This window comes from Dendrobates tinctorius, unplaced genomic scaffold, assembly GCF_039654945.1.
Source record: "Dendrobates tinctorius isolate UK_male_01 unplaced genomic scaffold, ASM3965494v1 ptg000227l, whole genome shotgun sequence".
In the NCBI taxonomy this organism is placed as follows: domain Eukaryota; kingdom Metazoa; phylum Chordata; class Amphibia; order Anura; family Dendrobatidae; genus Dendrobates; species Dendrobates tinctorius.
In genome coordinates, this window is record NW_027361894.1 from 1 (window position 1) to 21,748 (window position 21,748).

The window sequence follows — 21,748 nt, forward strand, 5'->3', positions numbered from 1 at the left end:
GCAGCAGCCGTCTTCTTCCTGCACTTGGCTCGGCAGATTTCCTTCCATTGCTCTACCAACTCTTCTCGGGAAGACCGAGCCCCTCGCCGAACATGTCTGGAGCAGATCCTGAAATCTTTCTCCCAGTGCAATCATCTATGTAAGTGGGATAATTCCAGGGATGGGGGTTTAGGTATACTGCAAGTACAGTCTGCATGGATGCCACATCATCGGTCTGTGATAGGGGCCCATTGTAAAATAACGGCGACCACATGCCATCTGTTTTCTTACCATGGCTCCCAGTATAGGTAAGCCCTATACAGGTACATAAATGGTGCGCTGAATCATTCCAGCCAAACAAAGGCAAAAAAGACACCATCTTGCTTAATTTGGGAATTTAGAAATGTTTAAGGGCAATTTCTAGGGGTCAAATGGCGTTCTTTAATCAGCCCCCTTTATGTTAGCCTGAAAGGAAACCCACTGCATGAAGAGCGTCCATTGTCTACAACCATTGTAGTCAATGGTCAGAAATGTGAGTTCAGGTGGGAACATGCAGAATAGCCTAAAAATTCTCTACAAGGAGGCTCTGTTACCCCACTAATAATAGCAGAACCCCAGAGGTCGGGGAGTTGTCATTCCGAGACATGTAAAAAAAAAAAAAAATTGGTTTGTACTAATGGTTGGGATATAGGTGAAAATCTAAATCTGGACGAAAGACCCCTACAATTAAAGGGACTGTCAGCACAGAATGACTGTTCATACTCAGTCCTGCTGCTCGGTGCTTCATGGTGGCCAATCATTTATATACTCCTTCCCAGCTTCTTGGTTTCCCTCTATCTCCTCCCTCTTCTTCTTTGATTGACGAATATAAAACAAGCAGGCGGGAAGGTGTATATAAATAATTGGTCGCTGTGACGTACTGAGCTCCTGTACTCGGTTTGAACAGTCATTCTGTGCTGACCGAGTCCCTATAAACAATTGGACACTTGTGGGCAGAGCCAAGAATGGTGTCTCGCATGTAGGTGCCCTTACATATTATTTGTTGTTTCTCTGGTTGCACACTTTACATTGCTCCTTTCTGTCCCATCAAATTTTATATATGGGTGTTCAGGTCTTTGTTATGTAAATCCATATACACCTTTATATCTTTTATCTGTTGCTGCATTCCTGAGAATTTTTATTTCATTTTTTTATTGCATTTTACTTCATATCAAATGAGGCGCTAAGTGTTTTTTGTGTGACAGAGCACTTCCCGGGCCTCTGCCTTTCCTGGATATTGCCCCCCACCAGCACCAGCCTCTTTAGATTGACTGATAGCTCACGGTTTGTGTAATGTCAAGCAAGGAAATCAGACAGTGAGTTATAAATCAAGCTAAAGATGCTGATGCTGGGTGGGGAGACAGAGGCTTGATAAGTGCTCAGTCATATCCAGAGCACTTAATATTACATTTGTATATGAATGAAAATGCTGATTACTTGGAAATGCAGCAACAGACGTTACATATAAAGATGTCAATTAATATACATTTCAAAGACCTTTCCCATCTATGTGAATTTGGGGGATTGAGATTACTGACAAAATTCTCTTTAAAAGACTTTTTGGGGTGACGCAGCCTCTCCAGGTTTTAGAAACTTGTCAATGTCTTGTGGGCAGGAGATGTCTTTTTTTATTAAGGAAAATCCTACGTAAGGTGCCCGGTATGTTGGTGTTCTTTCGCAGTTCTTTGGCACAAGGGAAACTCACTAATGCAGGAAAAGTATAGGAGGAGTATTGGGATACTTATACGCTGCTTTAGTGATGTATATTTGATTTTTCTGCTAAAAGCCCCCGACACATATAATAAATGGATCCATAAACCCCTAATTAGCTTGACAAAGGCCAAAAGATTGTCTTTAGACCACCTTCTGGCTGGGATGGTCTTCCCCAGTGGCGTATCTAGGGGGGGGCAGCCGGGGCAGTTGCCCCGGGTGCAGCCAGCAGGGGGGCGCAGTTGGGCCGCCTAATGCAGCGGGCCGCAGTGTCCTCCCTGGCGGCTGCGTTCTGCCGCCCCCCCCGGCCTGAGAGTCGGCGATTCTCTGTGTCAGCTGTCAAGCTGACAGCCGGCGCAGAGAAGGAGGCCGTGCCGGCTCCCAGGGAGCAATTGTACTGGCGTCTATACAGACGCCTGTACAATTGAAGCTCTGACCGCCGGGCCAGAGCGACGTCAGCAGCGTGATCAGGTCATGTGATCACGCTGCTGACGTCACTCCCCGGCGCCCAAAGCAAACGCGCTGGTGGTAAGTGTGCTCCTCTGTGGAGCTGAAGAACCACCGAAGATGGGAGATGAGGGGGAGTTAATGAGTGGAGATGGGGGGGATTTGTAGAGGGGATGGCGGTTAATGTGTGGGGGTATTTAGAGTGGGGATGGGGGTTAATGTGTGTGGGGGGTTAATGAGTGGGGATGCCATGGGGTTAATGTGTGGGGGGATTTGGAGTGGAGATGGGGGTTATTTAATGTGATGGGGGTTAATGAGTGGGGGGGTTAATGAATGGGGATGTGGATTAATGTGTGGGGGCATCAATGAGTGGGGATGGGGGTTAATGTGTGTGGGGGTATTTGGAGTGCAGATGGTTATTTAATGTGTGAGGGGGATTTGGAGTGGTGATGGGGTTAATGAGTGGGGATTGGGTTATTGTGCGCGGGGGTTAATGAATGGGGATGGGGGTTAATGTATGGGGGCGTTAATGAGTGGGGTTGGGGTTAATGTGTGGGGGTATTTGGAGTGGGGGTGGGGGGTATTTGGAGTGCTGATGGGGGTTAATGAGTGGGGATTGGGTTAATGTGTGGGGGGATTTGGAGTGGGGATGGGGGGATTTGGAGTGCTGATGGGGGTTAATGAGTGGGGATTGGGTTAATGTGTGGGGGGGATTTGGAATGGGGATGGGGGTACTTAATGTGTGTGGGGGATTGGGGATGGGGGGATTTAATGTGTGGGGAGATTTGAGGACACAAAATAAAGAGTATGTATGAGGAAACAGTATGGGGGATTGGTGCAGACAGTATGGGGAGCGAATGGGTTAATGTATTTGGATGGACACAGTATGGGGAGTCAGGGGTATGTGTGAACAGACAGTATAGAGAGTGAGGGGGTAAATATATGAGGAGACAGTATGGTGAACAGGTGGGATGCTAGAGGGGAATAGTGTGAGGAGACAGTATATTGCAGATATTTTTATTTAGGGGCATTATAATGACACTTCTACCTTTAAGGGCATCGTGTGGAGATTTTCTGCAGAAGACCGGAGAAGATGGACGTCTACAGAGACGAGATGTGGATGAGAAAACTCATCATGGGGTCTAGAAGAAAAGGTGACTGACTGCAGAGACGACGTCATCTATAAGGTACTTGGATGTAAATGTTATTTGTGATACTGACTTATTCTCATGTTTTTATTTGTTAGGAACATTAAAGGGGTTCTCCAGGTTTGTGCTGAGTCTGCAGTCATTCTATGTGACTGCAGACTTCTGAATTCTCACAGTGCTCACTGCACACTGTCAGGATTCTCTCGTGCTGGTAATTTACATACATGCGGTCACATGCTGACTAGACATGTGTGGCCTCACTCAATGAAAATGAACAGAGCGAGGCCGGGCACGTCTAGTCGGAATGTGGCCAGAAGTATATAAATCACATACTTGTGCTGACATGACGGTACATCAGCAAGGGAGAATCCTAAAAGTGTGCAGTGCATTCGTTGTGAGAATTCAGAAGCTGCAGTGTCAGGATTCAGCTCTGCAGGTTGCCGTACTCATCACATGGACACTTCACTCATATGCGATTTTCATAGGTATGATCCTGTGACAACGAGCTTCTCTTCCTGCTTCTCTCAGTTTTTTACTGAACATTGAGAGCATTAGGAGGAGCAGCTCGTGGGTACATGGCTAAGTGTTCAAGTCGCATATGTACTTGGGCGGGGGGGGCGCCGAACCGAATTCTTGCCCCGGGTGCCAGAAAGCCTAGATACGCCTCTGGTCTTCCCCACTGGTCTATGCGGCAAGGCAGGTGGGGTAAATATCAAAATATAACCTATAATATATTGTTTCAGCTGTTTCTTTTTTTGCTGTGTTTGTAAAGCTGTGAAAAGTCACGTCCCACAAGCCGTCCAGCCGCTTGCCTGGAAAGATCTCCACTTACAAGGTGGAGCGAATCAGCGGGACAGAGACTCCTCTCTACCGATCTACTCCATAGGGCCCGCTAGCTCCCGACATCACCTTGTGCATGTGCCAGGTAACCTTAGGGGTAACGGCCTGGTGAGACTGTTGGGTTTACCACTCGTCTCTTCTTCTACATGATCGACTCATTCTTGTCTTTCCTGCTCCAGAAGTATCACAGACCGAAGACTTTCTTGAGGTTGGCTCCACATATGGACCACTCACAAGAGACGATGAAACGTCTACGTCCGCTCGAGAGGTAACGGCGCAGTTATTCATGTTGTAGGGTGCATGCATCTCTTTTGCTGGTTCCTAATAGTCTTTAGCATTGACGAAAGGTGATGGTATGTATAGATTTACTCGCTTTTATTTTTTAGCCCTTGGAACCAAAGAAAGAATCTGGAGAATCATAGAATCATAGAATCATAGAATCGTAGAGTTGGAAGGGACCTCCTGGGCCATCTGGTCCAACCCCCTGCTCAAAGCAGGATTCGCTAAATCATCCCAGTTAGATGTCTGTCCAGCCTCTGTTTGAAGACTTCCATTGAAGGAGAACTCACCACTTCTCGTGGCAGCCTGTTCCACTCATTGATCACTCTAACTGTCAAAAAGTTTTTTCTAATATCTAATCTGTGTCTCCTCCCATTCAGCTTCATCCCATTGCTTCTAGTCTTTCCTTGTGCAAATGAGAATAAAGTTGATCCTTCTACAATGTGACAGCCCTTTAGATATTTGTAGACAGCTATTAAGTCTCCTCTCAGTCTTCTCTTTTGCAAACTAAACATTCCCAAATCCTGCAACCTTTCCTCATAAGACAGGGTTTGCAGACCGGTCACCATTCTGGTCGCTCTTTTCTGAACTTGCTCCAGTTTGTTGATGTCTTTTTTAAAATGTGGTGCCCAAAATTGGACACAATATTCCAGATGAGGTCTGACCAAAGAGGAGTAGAGGGAAATAATTACTTCACGTGATCTAGACTGTATGCTTCTGTTAATACATCCTAGAATTGCATTTGCCTTTTTTGCTGCTGCATCACACTGTTGACTCATATTCAGTCTGTGATCTATTAGTATACCCAAGTCTTTTTCACATGTGCTGTCACTTAGCCCTATTTCTCCCATTCTATATATGCTTTTTTCATTTTTATTGCCCAGATGTAGTACTTTGCATTTCTCCCTGTTAAAAACCATTCTGTTAGTTGCTGCCCACTTCTCCAGTTTATTTAAATCTTTTTGAATCCTCTCTCTCTCTTCTCTAGTATTAGCTATCCCTCCTAGCTTTGTGTCATCAGCAAATTTAATCAGTTTACCCTCAATTCCTTCATTTAAATCGTTGATAAAGATGTTGAACAATACAGGGCCCAGGACAGAGCCCTGTGGTACCCCACTTGAGACATTCTTCCAACTGGATGTGCAGCCATTTACGACCACTCTTTGGGTCCGATCACTAAGCCAGTTATGAATCCACCTAACAGTTGCCTTGTCCATTCCATACTTAGTCATTTTTTCAATAAGGATTGTATGAGAGACTTTGTCAAATGCTTTGCTGAAGTCAAGATATACTATATCTACAGCATTTCCTTGATCCACCCAATCAGTAATACCATCATAGAAGGAAATTAAATTAGTCTGACATGACTTATTAGTTACAAACCCATGCTGACTGTTTAATCACTTCATTCTTATCCAGGTATTGACATACATGTTGTTTAATAATTTGTTCAAAGATCTTTCCTGGTATAGAAGTCAGACTCACCGGCCTATAGTTGCCTGGGTCCACCTTCTTCCCCTTTTTGAAGATAGGAACAACATTTGCTCTTCTCCAGTCTTCTGGCACTTCTCCTGTTCTCCAAGAATTTTCAAAGATTATGGAGAGGGGTTCAAAAATTTCTTCTGCTATCTCCTTCAGTACTCTGGGGTGTAATTCATCTGGACCTGGAGACTTGAATACATTTAGGTTAGCTAAGTGTTTCCTCACTATCTTTCTGTTTATAGATATCCTGGATTCTTCTATTCCCTTAATAGGACAGTGAATAACAGTTGATGTTACATTTCCTTTCTGAGAGAAAACAGATGCAAAATAGGAATTTAAAAGTTCAGCCTTCTCAACATCCTGTCTTACCATTTCATCATTTTCATCCTGTAAAAATCCTATAGCATCTTTGACTTTTCTTTTACTTTTGACATATCCCCAAAATCCTTTATTATTGCTTTTGACATCTCTTGCAAGCCTCAATTCATTTTCAGCTTTAGATAATCTGATTTGTGCCTTGCAGGTTCTGCAGACAGCATTATATTCTTCTTTAGATATGCCTCCTTCTTTCCATTTTATAAACATTTTTTGCTTCCTTTTTAGCATGTGCTTAAGTTCTGTGTTCATCCATCCTGGTTTCCTTAAATGCTTCCTATTCTTCCCTCTTTTCGGAATTGTTAACAACTGTGCTTTGAGAATTTCATTTTTCAAGATTTCCCATCCTTCCTGGACATTTTTGTCTTTAAGGATATCCAGCCATTGGATCCCTCCAATTCTCTTTCTGAATCCCTTAAAATCTGCCTTTCTGAAATCTAACCTTGACGTCTGAGTCTTCACAGGTCTTCCGCCTCTAGTTATCCAAAATTCTAAAATAGCATGGTTGCTACCTCCTAGGGTCCCAGCCACTTTTACCTCCTCAACCATTTCCTCCCTGTTTATAAGGATTAGATCCAAGGTTGCAGTTCCCCTTGTTTTCTCCTTTACCTTTTGGAAGATAAAGTTGTCAGCAAGAGAGGATAAGAATTTCCTTGACCTGTTAGTTTTGCCTGAGAGAGATTCCCAACAAATGTCTGGATAGTTGAAATCTCCCATGACAACTATGTCATATTTTTTGGATAACTTGGCCATTTGATGCATAAAGAGTTCATCCATATCTTCAGCTTGCACAGGCGGCCTGTAGTAAATGCCTACAATGGTGTCCTTTCCATTGTTCTGTCCTTGTATTCTTACCCAAACAGTTTCCACAGAACTCCCAGTCTCTGAAGTTTCAATCTCTGTGCAGATATACGCATTTCTAACATACAATGCGACACCCCCTCCTCGTTTATCAAGTCTGTTTCTTGCAAATAAGTTGTATCCTTCTAGTCTTGTATTCCAATCATGTGTATTGTCCCACCAAGTTTCAGTGATTCCAATGACATCATATTTCTTTTCCTGTGTTAGTAGTTCCAATTCTCCTTGTTTGTTGCCCATGCTTTGTGCATTAGTATAGAAACATTTTAGTTTGTGATTGGTTTCTCTTTCTCCAATATTTTTTTAATTAGATTCTTTTGTCTTTGTTCTTCCTTTCCACTTCTAATAGCCGAGTTCTCAGTAGCATTTGTCAGGTGTATGGCTTTTTCTGGTCTTTTGCTTCCCTTCCCATGTTGTTCTAGTTTAAAGCTCTCCTTACAAGTGTAGCAAGGCGACTTCCAAATACCTGCTTTCCAGTCTTCGTAAGGTGCACCCCATCTCTAGCAAGTAGTCCATCGTATAAGTAGTTCACTCCGTGATCCAGAAATCCAAATCGTTGCTGACGGCACCATCGACGTAGCCAGTTGTTCACCTGCAGAATCTTATTCCACCTCCTTGTTCCATGGCCATCCACTGGAAGGATGGAAGAGAAGACCACCTGCACTCCCAGTTCTTTCACTTTCTTGCCTAAGTCTTCAAAGTCTCTGCAGATGGTTTCCAGGTCGTTTCTTGCGGTGTCATTTGTCCCCACATGTAGTAGCAGGAATGGGTAGTCATCTGTAGTTCTGAAGAGTCCTGATATCCTGTCAGACACATCTTTAATTTTTGCACCTGGAAGACAGCACATTTCTCTTGAAGTTATATCCGGTCTGCAGATAGCGGCCTCTGTTCCTCTCAACAGGGAATCCCCCATGACCACCACTCTCCGTTTCTTCTTCACAACATTTTTCTTTCTCCATCCAGGAGGACTCTGAAGGCGTACAAGGTTGCTATTTGTTGGCAAAGTCTTATCCTGATGTATTTCTTCATCGTTTTCCTGCGTGAGAGCCTGGTACTGGTTTCTGAGCAGTATGGGTGCTGACTGCCTCCTGATCCTCCTGCTTCTCTGGGTCACATGTCTCCATTCCTCTGTTTCTTCAGGTGCACTTCGAATTTCTTCTCTTTCTGTAACATGAAGAGATAATTCTGCTCTGTCCAAGAACTCTTCACCTTCCTTAATGATCTTCAACGTAGCTAACCTCTCTTCGAGATTTTGCAACTTTTCCTCCAACAGGGTCACAAGCTTGCATTTGTGGCATGTGAAGTTTGGCTTTTCCACTGGTAAATCTGTGAACATGTAGCAAGAAATGCAGCTCACCAAATGGCTCCTGGCCTCTTCCATCTTGAGATTTCTTAAAAAGATGAAAGATGAGCCAAAATTCCCGCGCCGACAGGCGCGCGGTTTCTCCGATTTCCTCTTTTCAGCTGCAACGGCCAAAACCCAGTGATCGTTGAGCTCGCGGAGACTCTTCACTTATCCCAGAAGGCACTGGGAATATGCAAATGATCTCCTCAAGACTCTTCCTCTGGTTTCTCCGATTTCCTCTTTTCAGCTGCAACGGCCAAAACCCAGTGATCGTTGAGCTCGCGGAGACTCTTCACTTATCCCAGAAGGCACTGGGAATATGCAAATGATCTCCTCAAGACTCTTCCTCTGGTTTCTCCGATTTCCTCTTTTCAGCTGCAACGGCCAAAACCCAGTGATCGTTGAGCTCGCGGAGACTCTTCACTTATCCCAGAAGGCACTGGGAATATGCAAATGATCTCCTCAAGACTCTTCCTCTGGTTTCTCCGATTTCCTCTTTTCAGCTGCAACGGCCAAAACCCAGTGATCGTTGAGCTCGCGGAGACTCTTCACTTATCCCAGAAGGCACTGGGAATATGCAAATGATCTCCTCAAGACTCTTCCCCTGGTTTCCAGGGTGCTGCCTCACGACTCTTGGACGTCACAGAGACCAGCGTGCCTACAGTGCTCAATATCTTCGGTAAATGTCTGCCATAGTATATTATTAAACCACTTAGAATGAAATGGGTGCTGCCTCACGACTCTTGGACGTCACAGAGACCAGCGTGCCTACAGTGCTCAATATCTTCGGTAAATGTCTGCCATAGTATATTATTAAACCACTTAGAATGAAATGCACCACAACTCCCTCCATATACATGCACAGCAGGCTCAGCGGAGCATTCATGCGTTTACTGTGTCAAACAAGTCTGACTTCAGGCTGTCTACTGTAAGAAGAAGGGATCGGGCATGTTGATATCCAACATGCCCGATCCACCTTTTCTCTTTCATCTCATTGGGGGACACAGAAACCGTGAGTGTGTGCTGCTGTCACTAGGAGGTTGACACTATGCATGAAAAAAAAGTTGCCTCCGCAGTAAACACCCCTCCGACAGGCTGTAGGACAGTCAGTTTTGCTTTGTGTCAGTAGGAGGTGGACAGGGGTCTCTCGCAGACCCATGCCTACCTCCGTGTGCGTCGTTCCTTTTCAGGTAACCATGGAGGGATACAGAGTAGATCTGCTACATCTGTACTCCCCCACCGGGATTATGAGTACGGTGTGTACTGCCACCCCGTATCCTCATAAATCCCACGGGCAGGACCCTATCCCCCTAACACAGGACTCGTGTTCAGGTGGCCGCTCCTGGTCCTGACCTTCGTCTCCCATCACTCACCCACCAGAGCCTGATGATCGAGAGAGATGCCCTGCAGATAAAGTTTGGGACAGCAATCTTTTCATGTAGATAACCGACCCCTGTTACGGGGTGAACCGGAGGTAAGAGGCTGCAGCGTTGTATGATCCGCTTACCAGCTGCTCTGGCTGAATGTGACCGCTGTAATCAGCTCTCGGGCTTACAGCCAATAGCTCTATAGCTTACTTTCAAGCACGCGGTGCAGCGCGGTTCCAGCCTCCTCCCGTGGCGGCGTTATGGCCCTGGGCTCCAGCAGGAGCCCAGCAAGGCCGACGCTAGATTCCGGCTTCCGGCAGACTCCGCCCTCCGGCTCCTGTACCAGCGCCATCTTGGTGCTCCAGGAGGCCAGAGCAGGGCCCCGCCCACCGCTTCCGGGCGGGGATTTCATAAGGCTTCTAGGCAGGGCTGTTCACCTCGCGCGCTCTCTCTCTCACCTTCATCAGCCTTCGGGCGGCAGCTGCGGCGGGCACACAGGTCGTGGGTATGTGAGTACTGCACTACAGGTTGCTCCCTCACTCCTGCTTTCTACCCCCGACGGTCGGCACCAGGTAAAACCTGTCAGTATGCCCAAGGGAGAGCAGTCCCGCTCCTCCTCCTCATCCGCTTCAGTGACCTTGGTCAAATATTTTGTATGTACCAAATGCAATGTCAGGTCTCCTTCAGGTCAGTCCTCGCCACTCTGCTCAGATTGCAGCAGACCTACGGTGTCACCTATGATAGAGAGCAGGTGCAGCCCCCCCATTTTGCCTGTCATAGCTCCCACATTACCCCTGGAACAGGAGGAAGCCACCCTGCCTGCTGCCATTCATCGCCACGGGAGACAGAGTGTCCAGGATGGGCCTCTTCCTTATCCAAGTCTGTGGCCGACCTTACCAGGGTATCACAGACCTTGGTAACGGCGCTTAACAGATTGCCACTTAAGACTCCAGTGGACATAGGAGCACCAAAGAAGCCTCCTTTTGGGCCTTCTAGAGGCCGAAAAAGGTTTAGACAGGACCATCAACCCAGGTCTCCTTCTCATTCTCACTCCATCTCACCACCAGAATTCCTCTGGCCGTCTACCTCCTCCCGGTCCTCATCCCCGGAATCAGGCGAGGCATTATCGGAGATAAACTCAGAGGAGGATTCTGAGTACGGGCCAGAACAGTCCCAGGTCAAGGATATGGTTCAGGGCCTCATTGCCTCAATCAATGAGACCTTTTAACATTGGGGACGCCACATCAAAACCTAATGATCAGGCTTTTTCATTTAAGCGTCATAGGTCCCCCTCTAGGGTTTTCACCTCCCACAAGGATTTTGAGGAAGTGTTGGCCAGGGAAAGGGAAAACCCAACCAGGCAATTTCAGAGAGAAGATCATTTTGGGATTCTATATCCCTTCCCTCCAGATCTCACCGCCAACTGGACCGCCTCCCCTTCGGTGGATCCACCAGTGTCCAGACTCACTACCAATACAGTCCTCCCACTCGCCAGTGGGGCAGCCCTAAAAGATCCCAATGATAGGAGGATAGAATCTCTGTCAAAATCCGCCTTTGAGGCAGCAGCCGCCACATTGTGTAGCTAAATCTGTTACAGAATGGGCCAAACAGCTTAGACAGGGCATAATGGCCGGGGCACCACCAGCGGAACTGGCAGAAATCGCAGATCAAATCTCCCATGCCGGAAAGTATATGGTATCAGCAGCCCTGGATGCCGCGTCTTGCGCAGCTCAAGCATCCAGTAACGTGGTAGCTGTCCGGCAGATGGTCTGGCTAAAGGCTTTGCAGGCTGATTGGTCAGTGATTTCTTTGAGAACCAATCTGCCGTTTCAGGGCACCCGGCTCTTTGATTCAATGCTAGATTAAATCATTAAGGATGCAATGGGGTACACTCTTCCTTCTCCCCCAGGCCAAGCCTCGTCGATATGTTTTCAAACGTAGGGCTCAGCCCTTTCACCGTACCCCAGCGACAGGCAGTTATGCTCAGGGCCCACAGAGGTCGCAAGCACCGAGAGATAGGAGGAAGGTATCCTTTCAGGCCACCCCGTCATGGCATTCCCGCAGTTCAACAGCAGAACTACCAGGTCAGGGCCACTTCAGCCTGGTGCCAGCAGGGAGTCCAACTTCCTTTCCAGTACCTCTCCCTGACTAGGAGGCCGCCTTCTACTCTTCAGAGATGTCTGGCAGAGTTCAGTAGAGGATATCTGGGTAAGGCTAGTTTCACATTTGTGTTTCAGGGCGCAGCGATGGCCTGCGCACGGCTGCCGCTAAGCCCCGCCCCTGCCGTGCCTCCGCCAGTAGCTCCGCCTAACGGCGCATGATGCTGCATGCGTGCTGCGTCCCCTATCTTTATCACTGGGGACGCAGGCCGTGCGCAGTATGCGTTTGGCGGCGCATGCGCCCTTCTGACACTGCGCCGACCAGCGCCAAATGCAACCTGTAGCAATTTGGTTGCGCTCGGCGCAGCGTCAGAAGGGCGCATGCGCCGCCAAACACATACTGCGTACGGCCTGCGTCCCCAGTGATAAAGATGCAGGACGCATGCAGCGTCATGCGCCCTTAGGCGGAGCTACTGGCGGAGGCGCGGCAGGGGGCGGGGCTTAGCGGCGGCCGTGCGCAGGCCGTCGCTGCGCCCTGAAACGCAAATGTGAAACTAGCCTAAAGGAGGTAGTTTCGACAGGATGCAAGATAGACTTCAACGTGCTTCCGCAAGATCGCTTCTTTCTATCGCAACCAAAAGACGCTGCTAGGGCTCTAGGTTTTTCTGCGGCAATCGACTCTCTCCTCAACGCAGGAGTAATCATCCCCGTTCCCGAACAGGAACGTTTTGCCGGCTTTTACTCAAACCTGTTTGTGATGCCAAAAAAGGGATGGCTCAGTTCGTCCCATACTAGACCTCAAAAGGCTAAACAGATAGGTCCGCTTACGCCATTTCAGGATGGAATTGATTCAGTCGGTAATTACGTCTATGGAGGATCAGGAACTCCTCTGTTCCATAGACATCCGGGACGCCTACCTACACGTCCCCATTTTTTCAGGGACATCAGAGGTTTCTGCGTTTTACTGTCCAAAAGCAGCATTTCCAGTTTGTGGCCCTGCCATTTAGGCTGGCAACAGCCCCTAGAATTTTCACAAAGATTGTGGCAGCGATGGTAGCTATATTAAGAGTCAGAGGCATACTATTGGTGCCATATTTCGACGATATTCTCGTCAAAGCGCCCTCCTTCGCTCAGGCCCAGGAAAATCTAGCGGTAGTTTTAAACACGCTGTCCCGTTTGGTTGGATCGTAAACAGGGAGAAATCTCACCTAACGCCAACACAACGCCTAGACTTCGTAGGAATGGTAATCGACACCCGCCGCTCAAGGGTCTTTCTCCCAGAAAGAAAGTGGATTACCCTCCAGCAGGGAATTCGTGCTCTGTTGAAATTCCGGCTTCTATCCTGTCACGCTGCCATGAGAGTCCTGGGAAGGATTGTGGCAGCTTCAGAGGCAATACCCTTTGCCCTGTTCCGTTCTAGGATACTACAGAGGAACATCCTCCTTCAGTGGGACAGGTCCGTCTCTTCGCTGGATCGCCCCTTCCTCCCTTCCATTCAGACCAAGGAGTCCCTCAAGTGGTGGCTGACCTCCCCCCTCGTTCATCTAGGACGGCCTTTTCCCCCTGTCCACTGGCAGGTAGTAACTACAGATGCCAGTCCCCTGGGCTTGAGTGCGGTATTCTGTCACCTGACGGTCCAGGGACGATGGTCGAGGCAAGAATCCTCACTATAGATCATCATTCTAAAACTGAGGGCAGTCTTCCTAGCAATTCTACATTGGGAGAGCTACCTCAACAACCAGCCAGTCCGGATTCAAACGGACAATGACACGGCGTTGGCATACATCACCAAGGGGGAACCAGAATTCCCGGGCACTGGCCGAGGTATCCAGAATCTTCAACTGGGCTGAAACCGTAATTCCGGCAATTTTGGCAGTTTTCATTCCCGACACAGACAACACGGCCGCCGACTTCCTCAGTCAGGAGGGGCTCGCGGCAGGAGAATGGTCCTTGCACCAGGACGTGTTCCATCGGATATGCCAGCTATGGGGGACTCCAGATGTGGACCTCCTGGCATCGCGACAGAACAGAAGGGTCCAACAGTTTGTCCCAAGATACCACGATCCTCTAGCAATAGGGGTCGACGCGCTGGACATTCCCTGGACACAGTTCAGACTCCCTTACCTGTTCCCTCCCCTTCCTCTCCTGCCCAGACTGCTAAAGAAGATCAAGGCGGAAGGGTGCCGGTCATATTGATCGCCCCGTACTGGCCCAGGAGGGCCTGGTTTGCAGAAATTATCAATCTTCTCGCAGGCACCCCCTGGAGACTCCCCGACAGACCAGATCTTCTGGCTCAGGGGCCGTTTTACCACCCGAATTCTCGGTTGCTCAATTGGACGGCATGGCCGTTGAAACCATAATACTGAGAGCAGCGGGATTTTCGGACCATTTTGGAGTCATTAATACAATCATCCAGGCTAGGAGGCCATCCTCTTCCAGGGTCTATTATCGAGCCTGGAAGGCCTATTTTGGCTGGTGTGAGTCTAATCACATCACACCTATGCTCCGTTCCCTGCCATCTGTCCTAGTTTTTCTCCAGGCAGGGTTAGATGGCGTTCTGGCCCTAAGTTCCTTGGAAGGCCAGGTATCTGCTCTCTATTTTTTTTCAAGGAAATTTGTCCTCCCGCTTACAGGTTAGGACCTTTCTGCAAGGAGTGGCACATGCGACCTCTCCTTACAGATCCCCTGTAACTCCAGGGGATCTTAACTCGGTCTTGGAAGCCTTGACAGGTTCACCCTTTGAAGCCCCTCCAGGAAGCTCCCATGTGTTTGTTGTCCCGGAAGGTGGTATTTCTCGTAGCCCTCCATTCCTAATTATGCACTAGGACAAGGTTGTTTTGCGGCCTCCTCCTAACTTTCTTCCCAAGGTGGTATCGGCCTTCCACCTGAACAAGGATATAATACTTCCATCATTTTGTCCCGCTCCAACCCATCCTCTGGCGCATTCTTTGAATAAGCTAGACCAGGTCAGGGCGGTAAGGGTCTATCTGGCCAGGACCACTCCCTTCAGGAAGGCGGACTCCCTCTTTGTTACCCCCAATGGGGTGAGAAGAGGCCTGCCGGCCTCTAAGGTGACAATTGCCCACTGGATCAGAATGTCAATTCTCGAAGCCTACCGGGTGAAGGACAGGGTGTCCCCTGCTGGGGTCAAGGCCCATTCAACCCGGGCGGTGGGCGACTCCTGGGCGGTACACAACAGGGCATCAGCCATGCAGTTGTGCAAGGCAGCCACATGGTCATCCGTGCATACCTTTTCAAGGTTCTATAAGGTCCATACCTATGCTTCAGCGGACGCCAGCCTAGGCAGAATAATCTTGCAGGCGGCAGTGGTGAGTTCTCCGACCTGAAGGAAGTTTGTCTTTTCCCACCCCAGGGACTGCTTTTGGATGTCCCACGGTTTCTGTGTCCCCCAATGAGACGAAAGAGAAAACAGGATTTTGGTTGCTTACTGTAAAATCTGTTTCTCAGAGTTTTCATTGGGGGACACAGTGCCCACCCATGATTTTGTTATCTGTAATGATTATATGATTGGCTTATATGATAATGTCTACTCCAACTGCTTTTTCACTAATGATTGTCCTACAGCCTGTCGGAGGGGTGTATACTGCGGAGGCGGAGTTAACATTTTTTTTCATGCATAATGTCAACCTAGTGACAGCAGAACACACCCATGGTTTCTGTGTCCCCCAATGAAGACTATGAGAAACAGATTTTACGGTAAGCAACCAAAATCCTGTTTTTCCCAACACCTGCCATTGGGAAATGCCTTTTTAGCCTGACACGCACCCATATACATTAGACGGTTGGCCACCAAAATCATCAGGTTTGGATGACCTTAATATATAAAATGTTACTCTTTAAGCTATGAGCAGTATTGAGGTGAATATTCGTGTTGTTGCCCCCTTCTGCATGTGAGTGCGGGGTCTGATTAGTCTTTATTTCCCTGGATGGAAGCAAGAAATGGTTTCACTTCTTGAGTAGTAAGTGCCAAACCTATATTCCATGTATCCCTTGATGTAAGCAGGAAAGACCTATTAAAGGGGATGTCCAGGGCTACTTTAATTTTGGTACTGCAGGCCTAAAAACTAACAGGCAGCTAGTTGCTAACAAAGGCAACTACTTGGCACCGACTCGGAGCCATCTCTGACCACCGTCAATCAGCAGGGCATTGGCAGTCATGCCTTGTCAATTGAGCAGAAGAGAAGTGGCGACTCTTACAGGTAAGCAATGCAAGAACACAGGTGACAGTAGTACGGTAAATGGCGAAACGCATCTTATCTTAAGCGTGAAAAGTATATCCGTCCCAACATGACAAAAAGATAATCAATAATTGACTAGTAACCTCCAGTAAATACTAGAGCTGGTGCAAATCTGCCCACAGGAACTGGTCCATGGTCCACGCTTGGGCCAGACGGGAACCCTGTGATCCACCTCTTTCGTACACCTTCTTCTGATTAGCCGGTCTGACGTGACACACATGTGGCACTATGCCAAACTGGTTAATCAAATGGAGCCACAGGTGCAGTCAGGTAAGTCGTAGTTCTCATGGGTCCCATCCAGATGCCACAGGTTACTGTGTGAGGCCGATAGTTTGCACCGACTTTATTAAATGCAGGTAGAATATCTAATAAGCTAACAAAGGGACAGTTGTATCCAGGTGGAAGACAACTATAACTCCTTGCGCTTACAATAATAAATATCAAGCCGCAGCATTAACATTAGAGAATGTCATATTACCTAGCGACATATTGCACAGAGGCAAGGGCCTGACAACACAAAGCAAAAGCTCAATCTGTGTTTCGCTAATGCATTAGCTTCATCAGGAGGTATGTGAGTAAAAACAGGATATATAAAATTTGACAAAAATATGACACTGGTGCCATATCACACACATGCCTGAAGATGACTGTAGACAGTCACGGGCAGTCAACAAAGCACGGAAGTCACCATGGAAGGTAAGACAAGCAATGGTATGGGGACAGACAGCGCATGTGCAACTCTCCTTCCTTCCCGACTATTCTTTTAATTAACTGTGCTGGTGCGACCAACGACTGGCTTGCTGGCTGCTCTATAATTTGACACTTATAGGAGAGGCCCAGGGGTGGATTGAGGGTAGCCTGGGCCCCGGGCTGTTCAGACTCTGTGGGCCCCCCGGTCATGTGACGGGGTCAGGAAGTCACTAGTTTTCATGATGCATACTGTGCGTCAAGGAGCAGAAAGGGGTTAAATACTGAGGTAAAAAACTCAGAAAAGACACGTGTGCACGAGGCCTCACAAATACGGAGGTAAAAAACACCAAATACTCAGCGTGTCCATGAGGCCTCACAAATACTGAGGTAAAAAACACCAAATGCTCAGCGTGTCCATGAGGTCTTACAAATAAAATACTGAGTGAAAAACTCACCAAATACTCAGCGTGTGCACGAGGCCTTATACAGTGGCATGCAAAAGTTTAGGCACCCCTGGTCAAAATTACTGTTATTGTGAACAGTTAAGCAATTTAAAGATAAAATGATCTCTAAAAGGCCTAAAGTTAAAGATGACACATTTGTTTTGTATTTTAGGCTAAAAAGTAATACACATTGTCATTTTTTCACATTTTAAAAATTACAAAAAGAAAAATGGTCCGATGCTAAAGTTTGGGCACCTTTGGAGATTTGTGTGCTCAGGTAACTTTGACCAAGGTTTCAGACCTTAATTAGCCTGTAAGGGTTATGGCTTGTTCACCCTTAATGTTATGAAAGGCCAGCTGATGCAGATTCCACAGGTTTATAAACACACAGCCTCCTCTAACCTTGTGCGAAAAAACAGCCACCATGGGTCCTTTTAAGCAGCTGCCTAGCACTCTGAAAATGAAAATGGTGGAGGCCCAAAAAGCAGGAGAAGGCTATAAGAAGATAGCAAAGCGTTTTCAAGTTGTCCTTTCCTCAGTTCAATATGTAATTCAGAAATGGTAGTTTACAGGAACAGTAGAGGTCAAGATAAGGTCTGGAAGGCCAAGCAAAATTTCAGAGAGAGCTGCTTGTAGGATTGGTAGAAAGGCATATCAGAACCCCCACTTGACTGCAAAAGACCTTCAGAAAGATTTAGCAGATTCTGGAGTTGTGGTAATTGTTCTACTGTTCAGAGACACCTTATCAAATATGGCCTTCATGGAAGAGTCATCAGAAGAAAACCTCTCCTGCACCCTCACCATAAAATTCAGCATCAGAGGTATGCAAAAGAACATCTAAACAAGCCCAATGCATTTTAGAAACAAGTCCTGTGAATCGTTGAAGTTAAACTAGAACTCTTTGGTCACAATGATCAAAGGTATGTGCAGAGAAAAAATTGCATAGAATTTCAGGAAAAGAACATCTCTCCAACCATTAAGCATGGGGATGGATCAATCATGCTTTGGAGTTGTGTTGCAGACAATGGCACAGGGAACATTTCACAGGTAGAGGGAATAATGGATTCAATGAAATTTCAACAAATTCTTGATGCAAACATAACACCATGTGTAAAAAAGCTGAATTTGAAAACAGGATGGCTTCTACAAATGGATAATGATTACACACATCAAAATCCACAATAGACTACCTCAAAAGGCGATGGCTAAAGGCTTTTCAATGGCCCTCACAGTCCCCCGATTCGATCATCATTGAAAATCTGTGGCTAGTCCTCAAAATAACAGTGCATGCAAGATGACCCAGGAATCGCACAGAAATGGAAGAATTTTCCAAGGAAGAATGGATGAAAATCCATCAAACAGGATTGAAAGACTCTTGGCTGGCTACTAAAAGTGTTTACAACTGTGATATTTTTAAATGGGAGTTCTACTAGGTACTAACTATGCAGGGTGCCCAAACTTTTGCATTGGCCTATTTTCCTTATTTTAATTTTTAAAATGTAAAAAATGACAATATATAATATTTTTGGCCTAAAATACAGAGAAAATGTGTCATCTTTAACTTTAGCCCTTTTAGAGATCATTCCATCTTCAACTTGCTTAACTGGTCACAATAACAGTAATTTTGACCAGGGGTGCCCAAACTTTTACATGCCACTGTAAATACTGAGGTAAAAACTCACCAAATACTCAGCGTGGGCACGAGGCCTTGTAAATACTGAGGTGTAAAAACTCACCAAATACTCAGCGTGTGCACGAGGCCTTACAAATACTGGAAGGCTTCCACCCAACATCTAGTCCTGACTCACCTGTGTCTAACATTGAAACCAGCTAATAGTCTGCAATCACATGTTGACCTGGACCCATGACCTGTCAGACAAGTTACTTCACATGAGTCACACAGAGGCTTCTGCTTCATGAACTTCCCCAGATAGAAGAAGCAGCCTCCGGTGTGCAGCCTGTGGCCGCATACACAGGAAGAGACGCTCCTCATCACAGGCTGTGCCCAACATGGCAGCAGAGAGGTTAACGCCACAGACTAGTCGTCGTCTCCTCACACACTGGACACAACGCTGCATCTGCCGACGAACAAGCGCACATAGCGAAATATTAGTCATGTCCCAGATGTTCAGCATGTGGAGGACCAAGGGGGGACAAAAAAGACCCCAGGATTGGAACAGGAGCATGGGGAAAGTGGACGGCGGTCGGAGTGGCAGGGTTTATATAGGGGTCGGAGTAGAGAGATATATATATTACACACACACACACACATATTACTACATGCGGGCAGCGCACACATGCACAATCCTCAGGTTGTATAACATTCAACAGGTCAAAACATTTCTCTCAATAGGCCAAGAAAGAAACATGGCAGGAATAAAGTACACCTCATAGTAACTTATGTGTGAGGCAGAGGTAACAAGACCCGCCATCTCGTGCCCACCTTTCTAGAGGTGCCCACTGCCCACATATAACAAAGTTGATGGAAACAGACAACTTCCACTATGATGATTGGTTACCGTCCGCCCGACCACACCCATTTCACAACTAGTCACACCCACACCCATTTAGCACTGCTGATCACACTGACTGGTAGTGAGGGCACAGTGGCTGGCATTATGGGCACAGTGGCTGGTACTGTGGGCACAGTGCCTGGTACTGAGGAAAAGAGAACAGAGAGAGAAAGAACAGAGAGAGAAAGGAGAGAGAGAGAGAGAGAAAACGAAAGAACAGAGAGAAAGAAAGAACAGAGGGGGAAAGAAAGAGGGGACAGAAAAAAAGAACAAAGAGAAAAAGAAAGGGGAAAGAACAGAGGGAGAGAGAAAGAAAGGGGGAAAGAAAGAAAGAGAATAGAAAGAAAGAAGGGAAAGAGAAAAAAACAGCGAAAGAAAGAGCAGAGAGAAAGAGAGAGAGAACAGAGAGAGAGAAAAATTCTATTAAGATACCATGCCAGTCTGGCTCACATTGTAGTGCCCACCTGAGCCTCCTGGTGCAGAACATATCATGATCCACTCACATGGCCGACATCCCCGGGTCCAAGGTGATCCCGCTGTCGGAGGAGGACACGGTGATGGATCTGAAGCATTCCCTGAAGTGCCTCCATGGTTCAGTCACAATCTCCTCCCGAAATTACCTCATTTACGGTCAGCTTCCAGCACGTCACTTCCGATGGAACGTCACGTGCGAGTTTTCAAGTGCTCCTCGGAGCTCCGCCATGTACTCCTGTGTCCGCAGGAAAAGTCTGCTTCCGGTCGGAGCAGTGGCGCAGACTCTCAAAATCTGGAACGGTTGGGGGGTATGAATGCTCCCCATCATACACCTTGTACATGCATGGCTCCGCACACCTCATACACACACGGTTCCGCTTTGTATGCCTCGTACACATACGGCTCCACTCAGTACACACATGGCTCTGCTCTGTAAACCTCGTACACGCGTGGCTCCGCTCCATACACCTCGCACACACGGCTCCACTCAGTACACACATGGCTCTGCTCTGTAAACCTTGTACACATGCGGCTCTGCTCCATACACCTTGTACACTCGCCGCCACGCTCTGTAAATCTTGTACACATGCGGCTTTGCTCTCAACACCTCGTACACGCGTGGCTCCGCACACGTCCTACACGCGCGGCTCCGCGCCGCACACCTCCTGACCCCACACATACTTGACTGATTCAGCACGATGACAAACAGCACAGCAGAGTCCTGCATAGTTACATACATTGAGGACACAGAACCTGTGATGAGGTCACAGGAGGGGAGGAGTCAGGAGTTACATGATCAGGGGCCTCCAACTGAGATGCTCGATCATGTGTCCCCTGACGCCTCCCCTCCTGTGACCTCATCATAGGTCCTGTGCGCACAGAGCAGGGATTTATCAGTGAGGGGCTGCGGAGGCCGGTGGCGGATTATAATGGGGCAATTTACCCTGGGCTTGTGGGCCCCTCCACACCACTGGGCCCTGGGCTACCGCCCATATTGACCTCATTATAATCCGCCACTGCAGAGGCCATATATGAAGGGGATGTTAACCTGATAAAATGACATTCTCAATTTCTCTCTTGTGTTGTTACCAGGAATCATCAGTGCTCGGGACAGTGGAGACTACAGATCTGCCTTCCACTTCTTCCAGGAGTCTGCAGCGGCCGGATACAGCAAGGCCCAGTACAACACCGCAGTGTGCTATGAGACGGGGAAAGGTGTCAGCAAAGACCTGTCAAAAGTACGTGCTTCAATGTGGCTTCCTCCGAACGTTACTTAAGGCTCTCTAGATAAACTGCAATCCACAAGGTGAGGCCTCCAGGCCTGGTGGAATGGGAATTCAGGAATTATGTCTTCAAATAACCAGTTTGTCTGGTACTGAGATACTGATGACCCTTCTTTTG

At 47.4% G+C, this 21,748-nt stretch overlaps 1 protein-coding gene across 1 annotated transcript in view; it reads left to right on the forward strand.

Annotated features, from left to right (window-relative positions):
* The first annotated feature begins 6 nt into the window (after positions 1–6).
* Positions 7–21,748, forward strand: part of LOC141059347 (DAP3-binding cell death enhancer 1-like) — a 31,275-nt gene continuing 9,533 nt past the window's right edge. The window contains exons 1-4 of the mRNA XM_073555670.1: positions 7–139; positions 4,096–4,248; positions 4,343–4,431; positions 21,440–21,585. Of these exons, the coding sequence (XP_073411771.1) occupies positions 21,548–21,585 (38 nt within the window). The 5' untranslated portion in view covers positions 7–139; positions 4,096–4,248; positions 4,343–4,431; positions 21,440–21,547. The remainder of the gene's footprint in view (positions 140–4,095; positions 4,249–4,342; positions 4,432–21,439; positions 21,586–21,748) is intronic.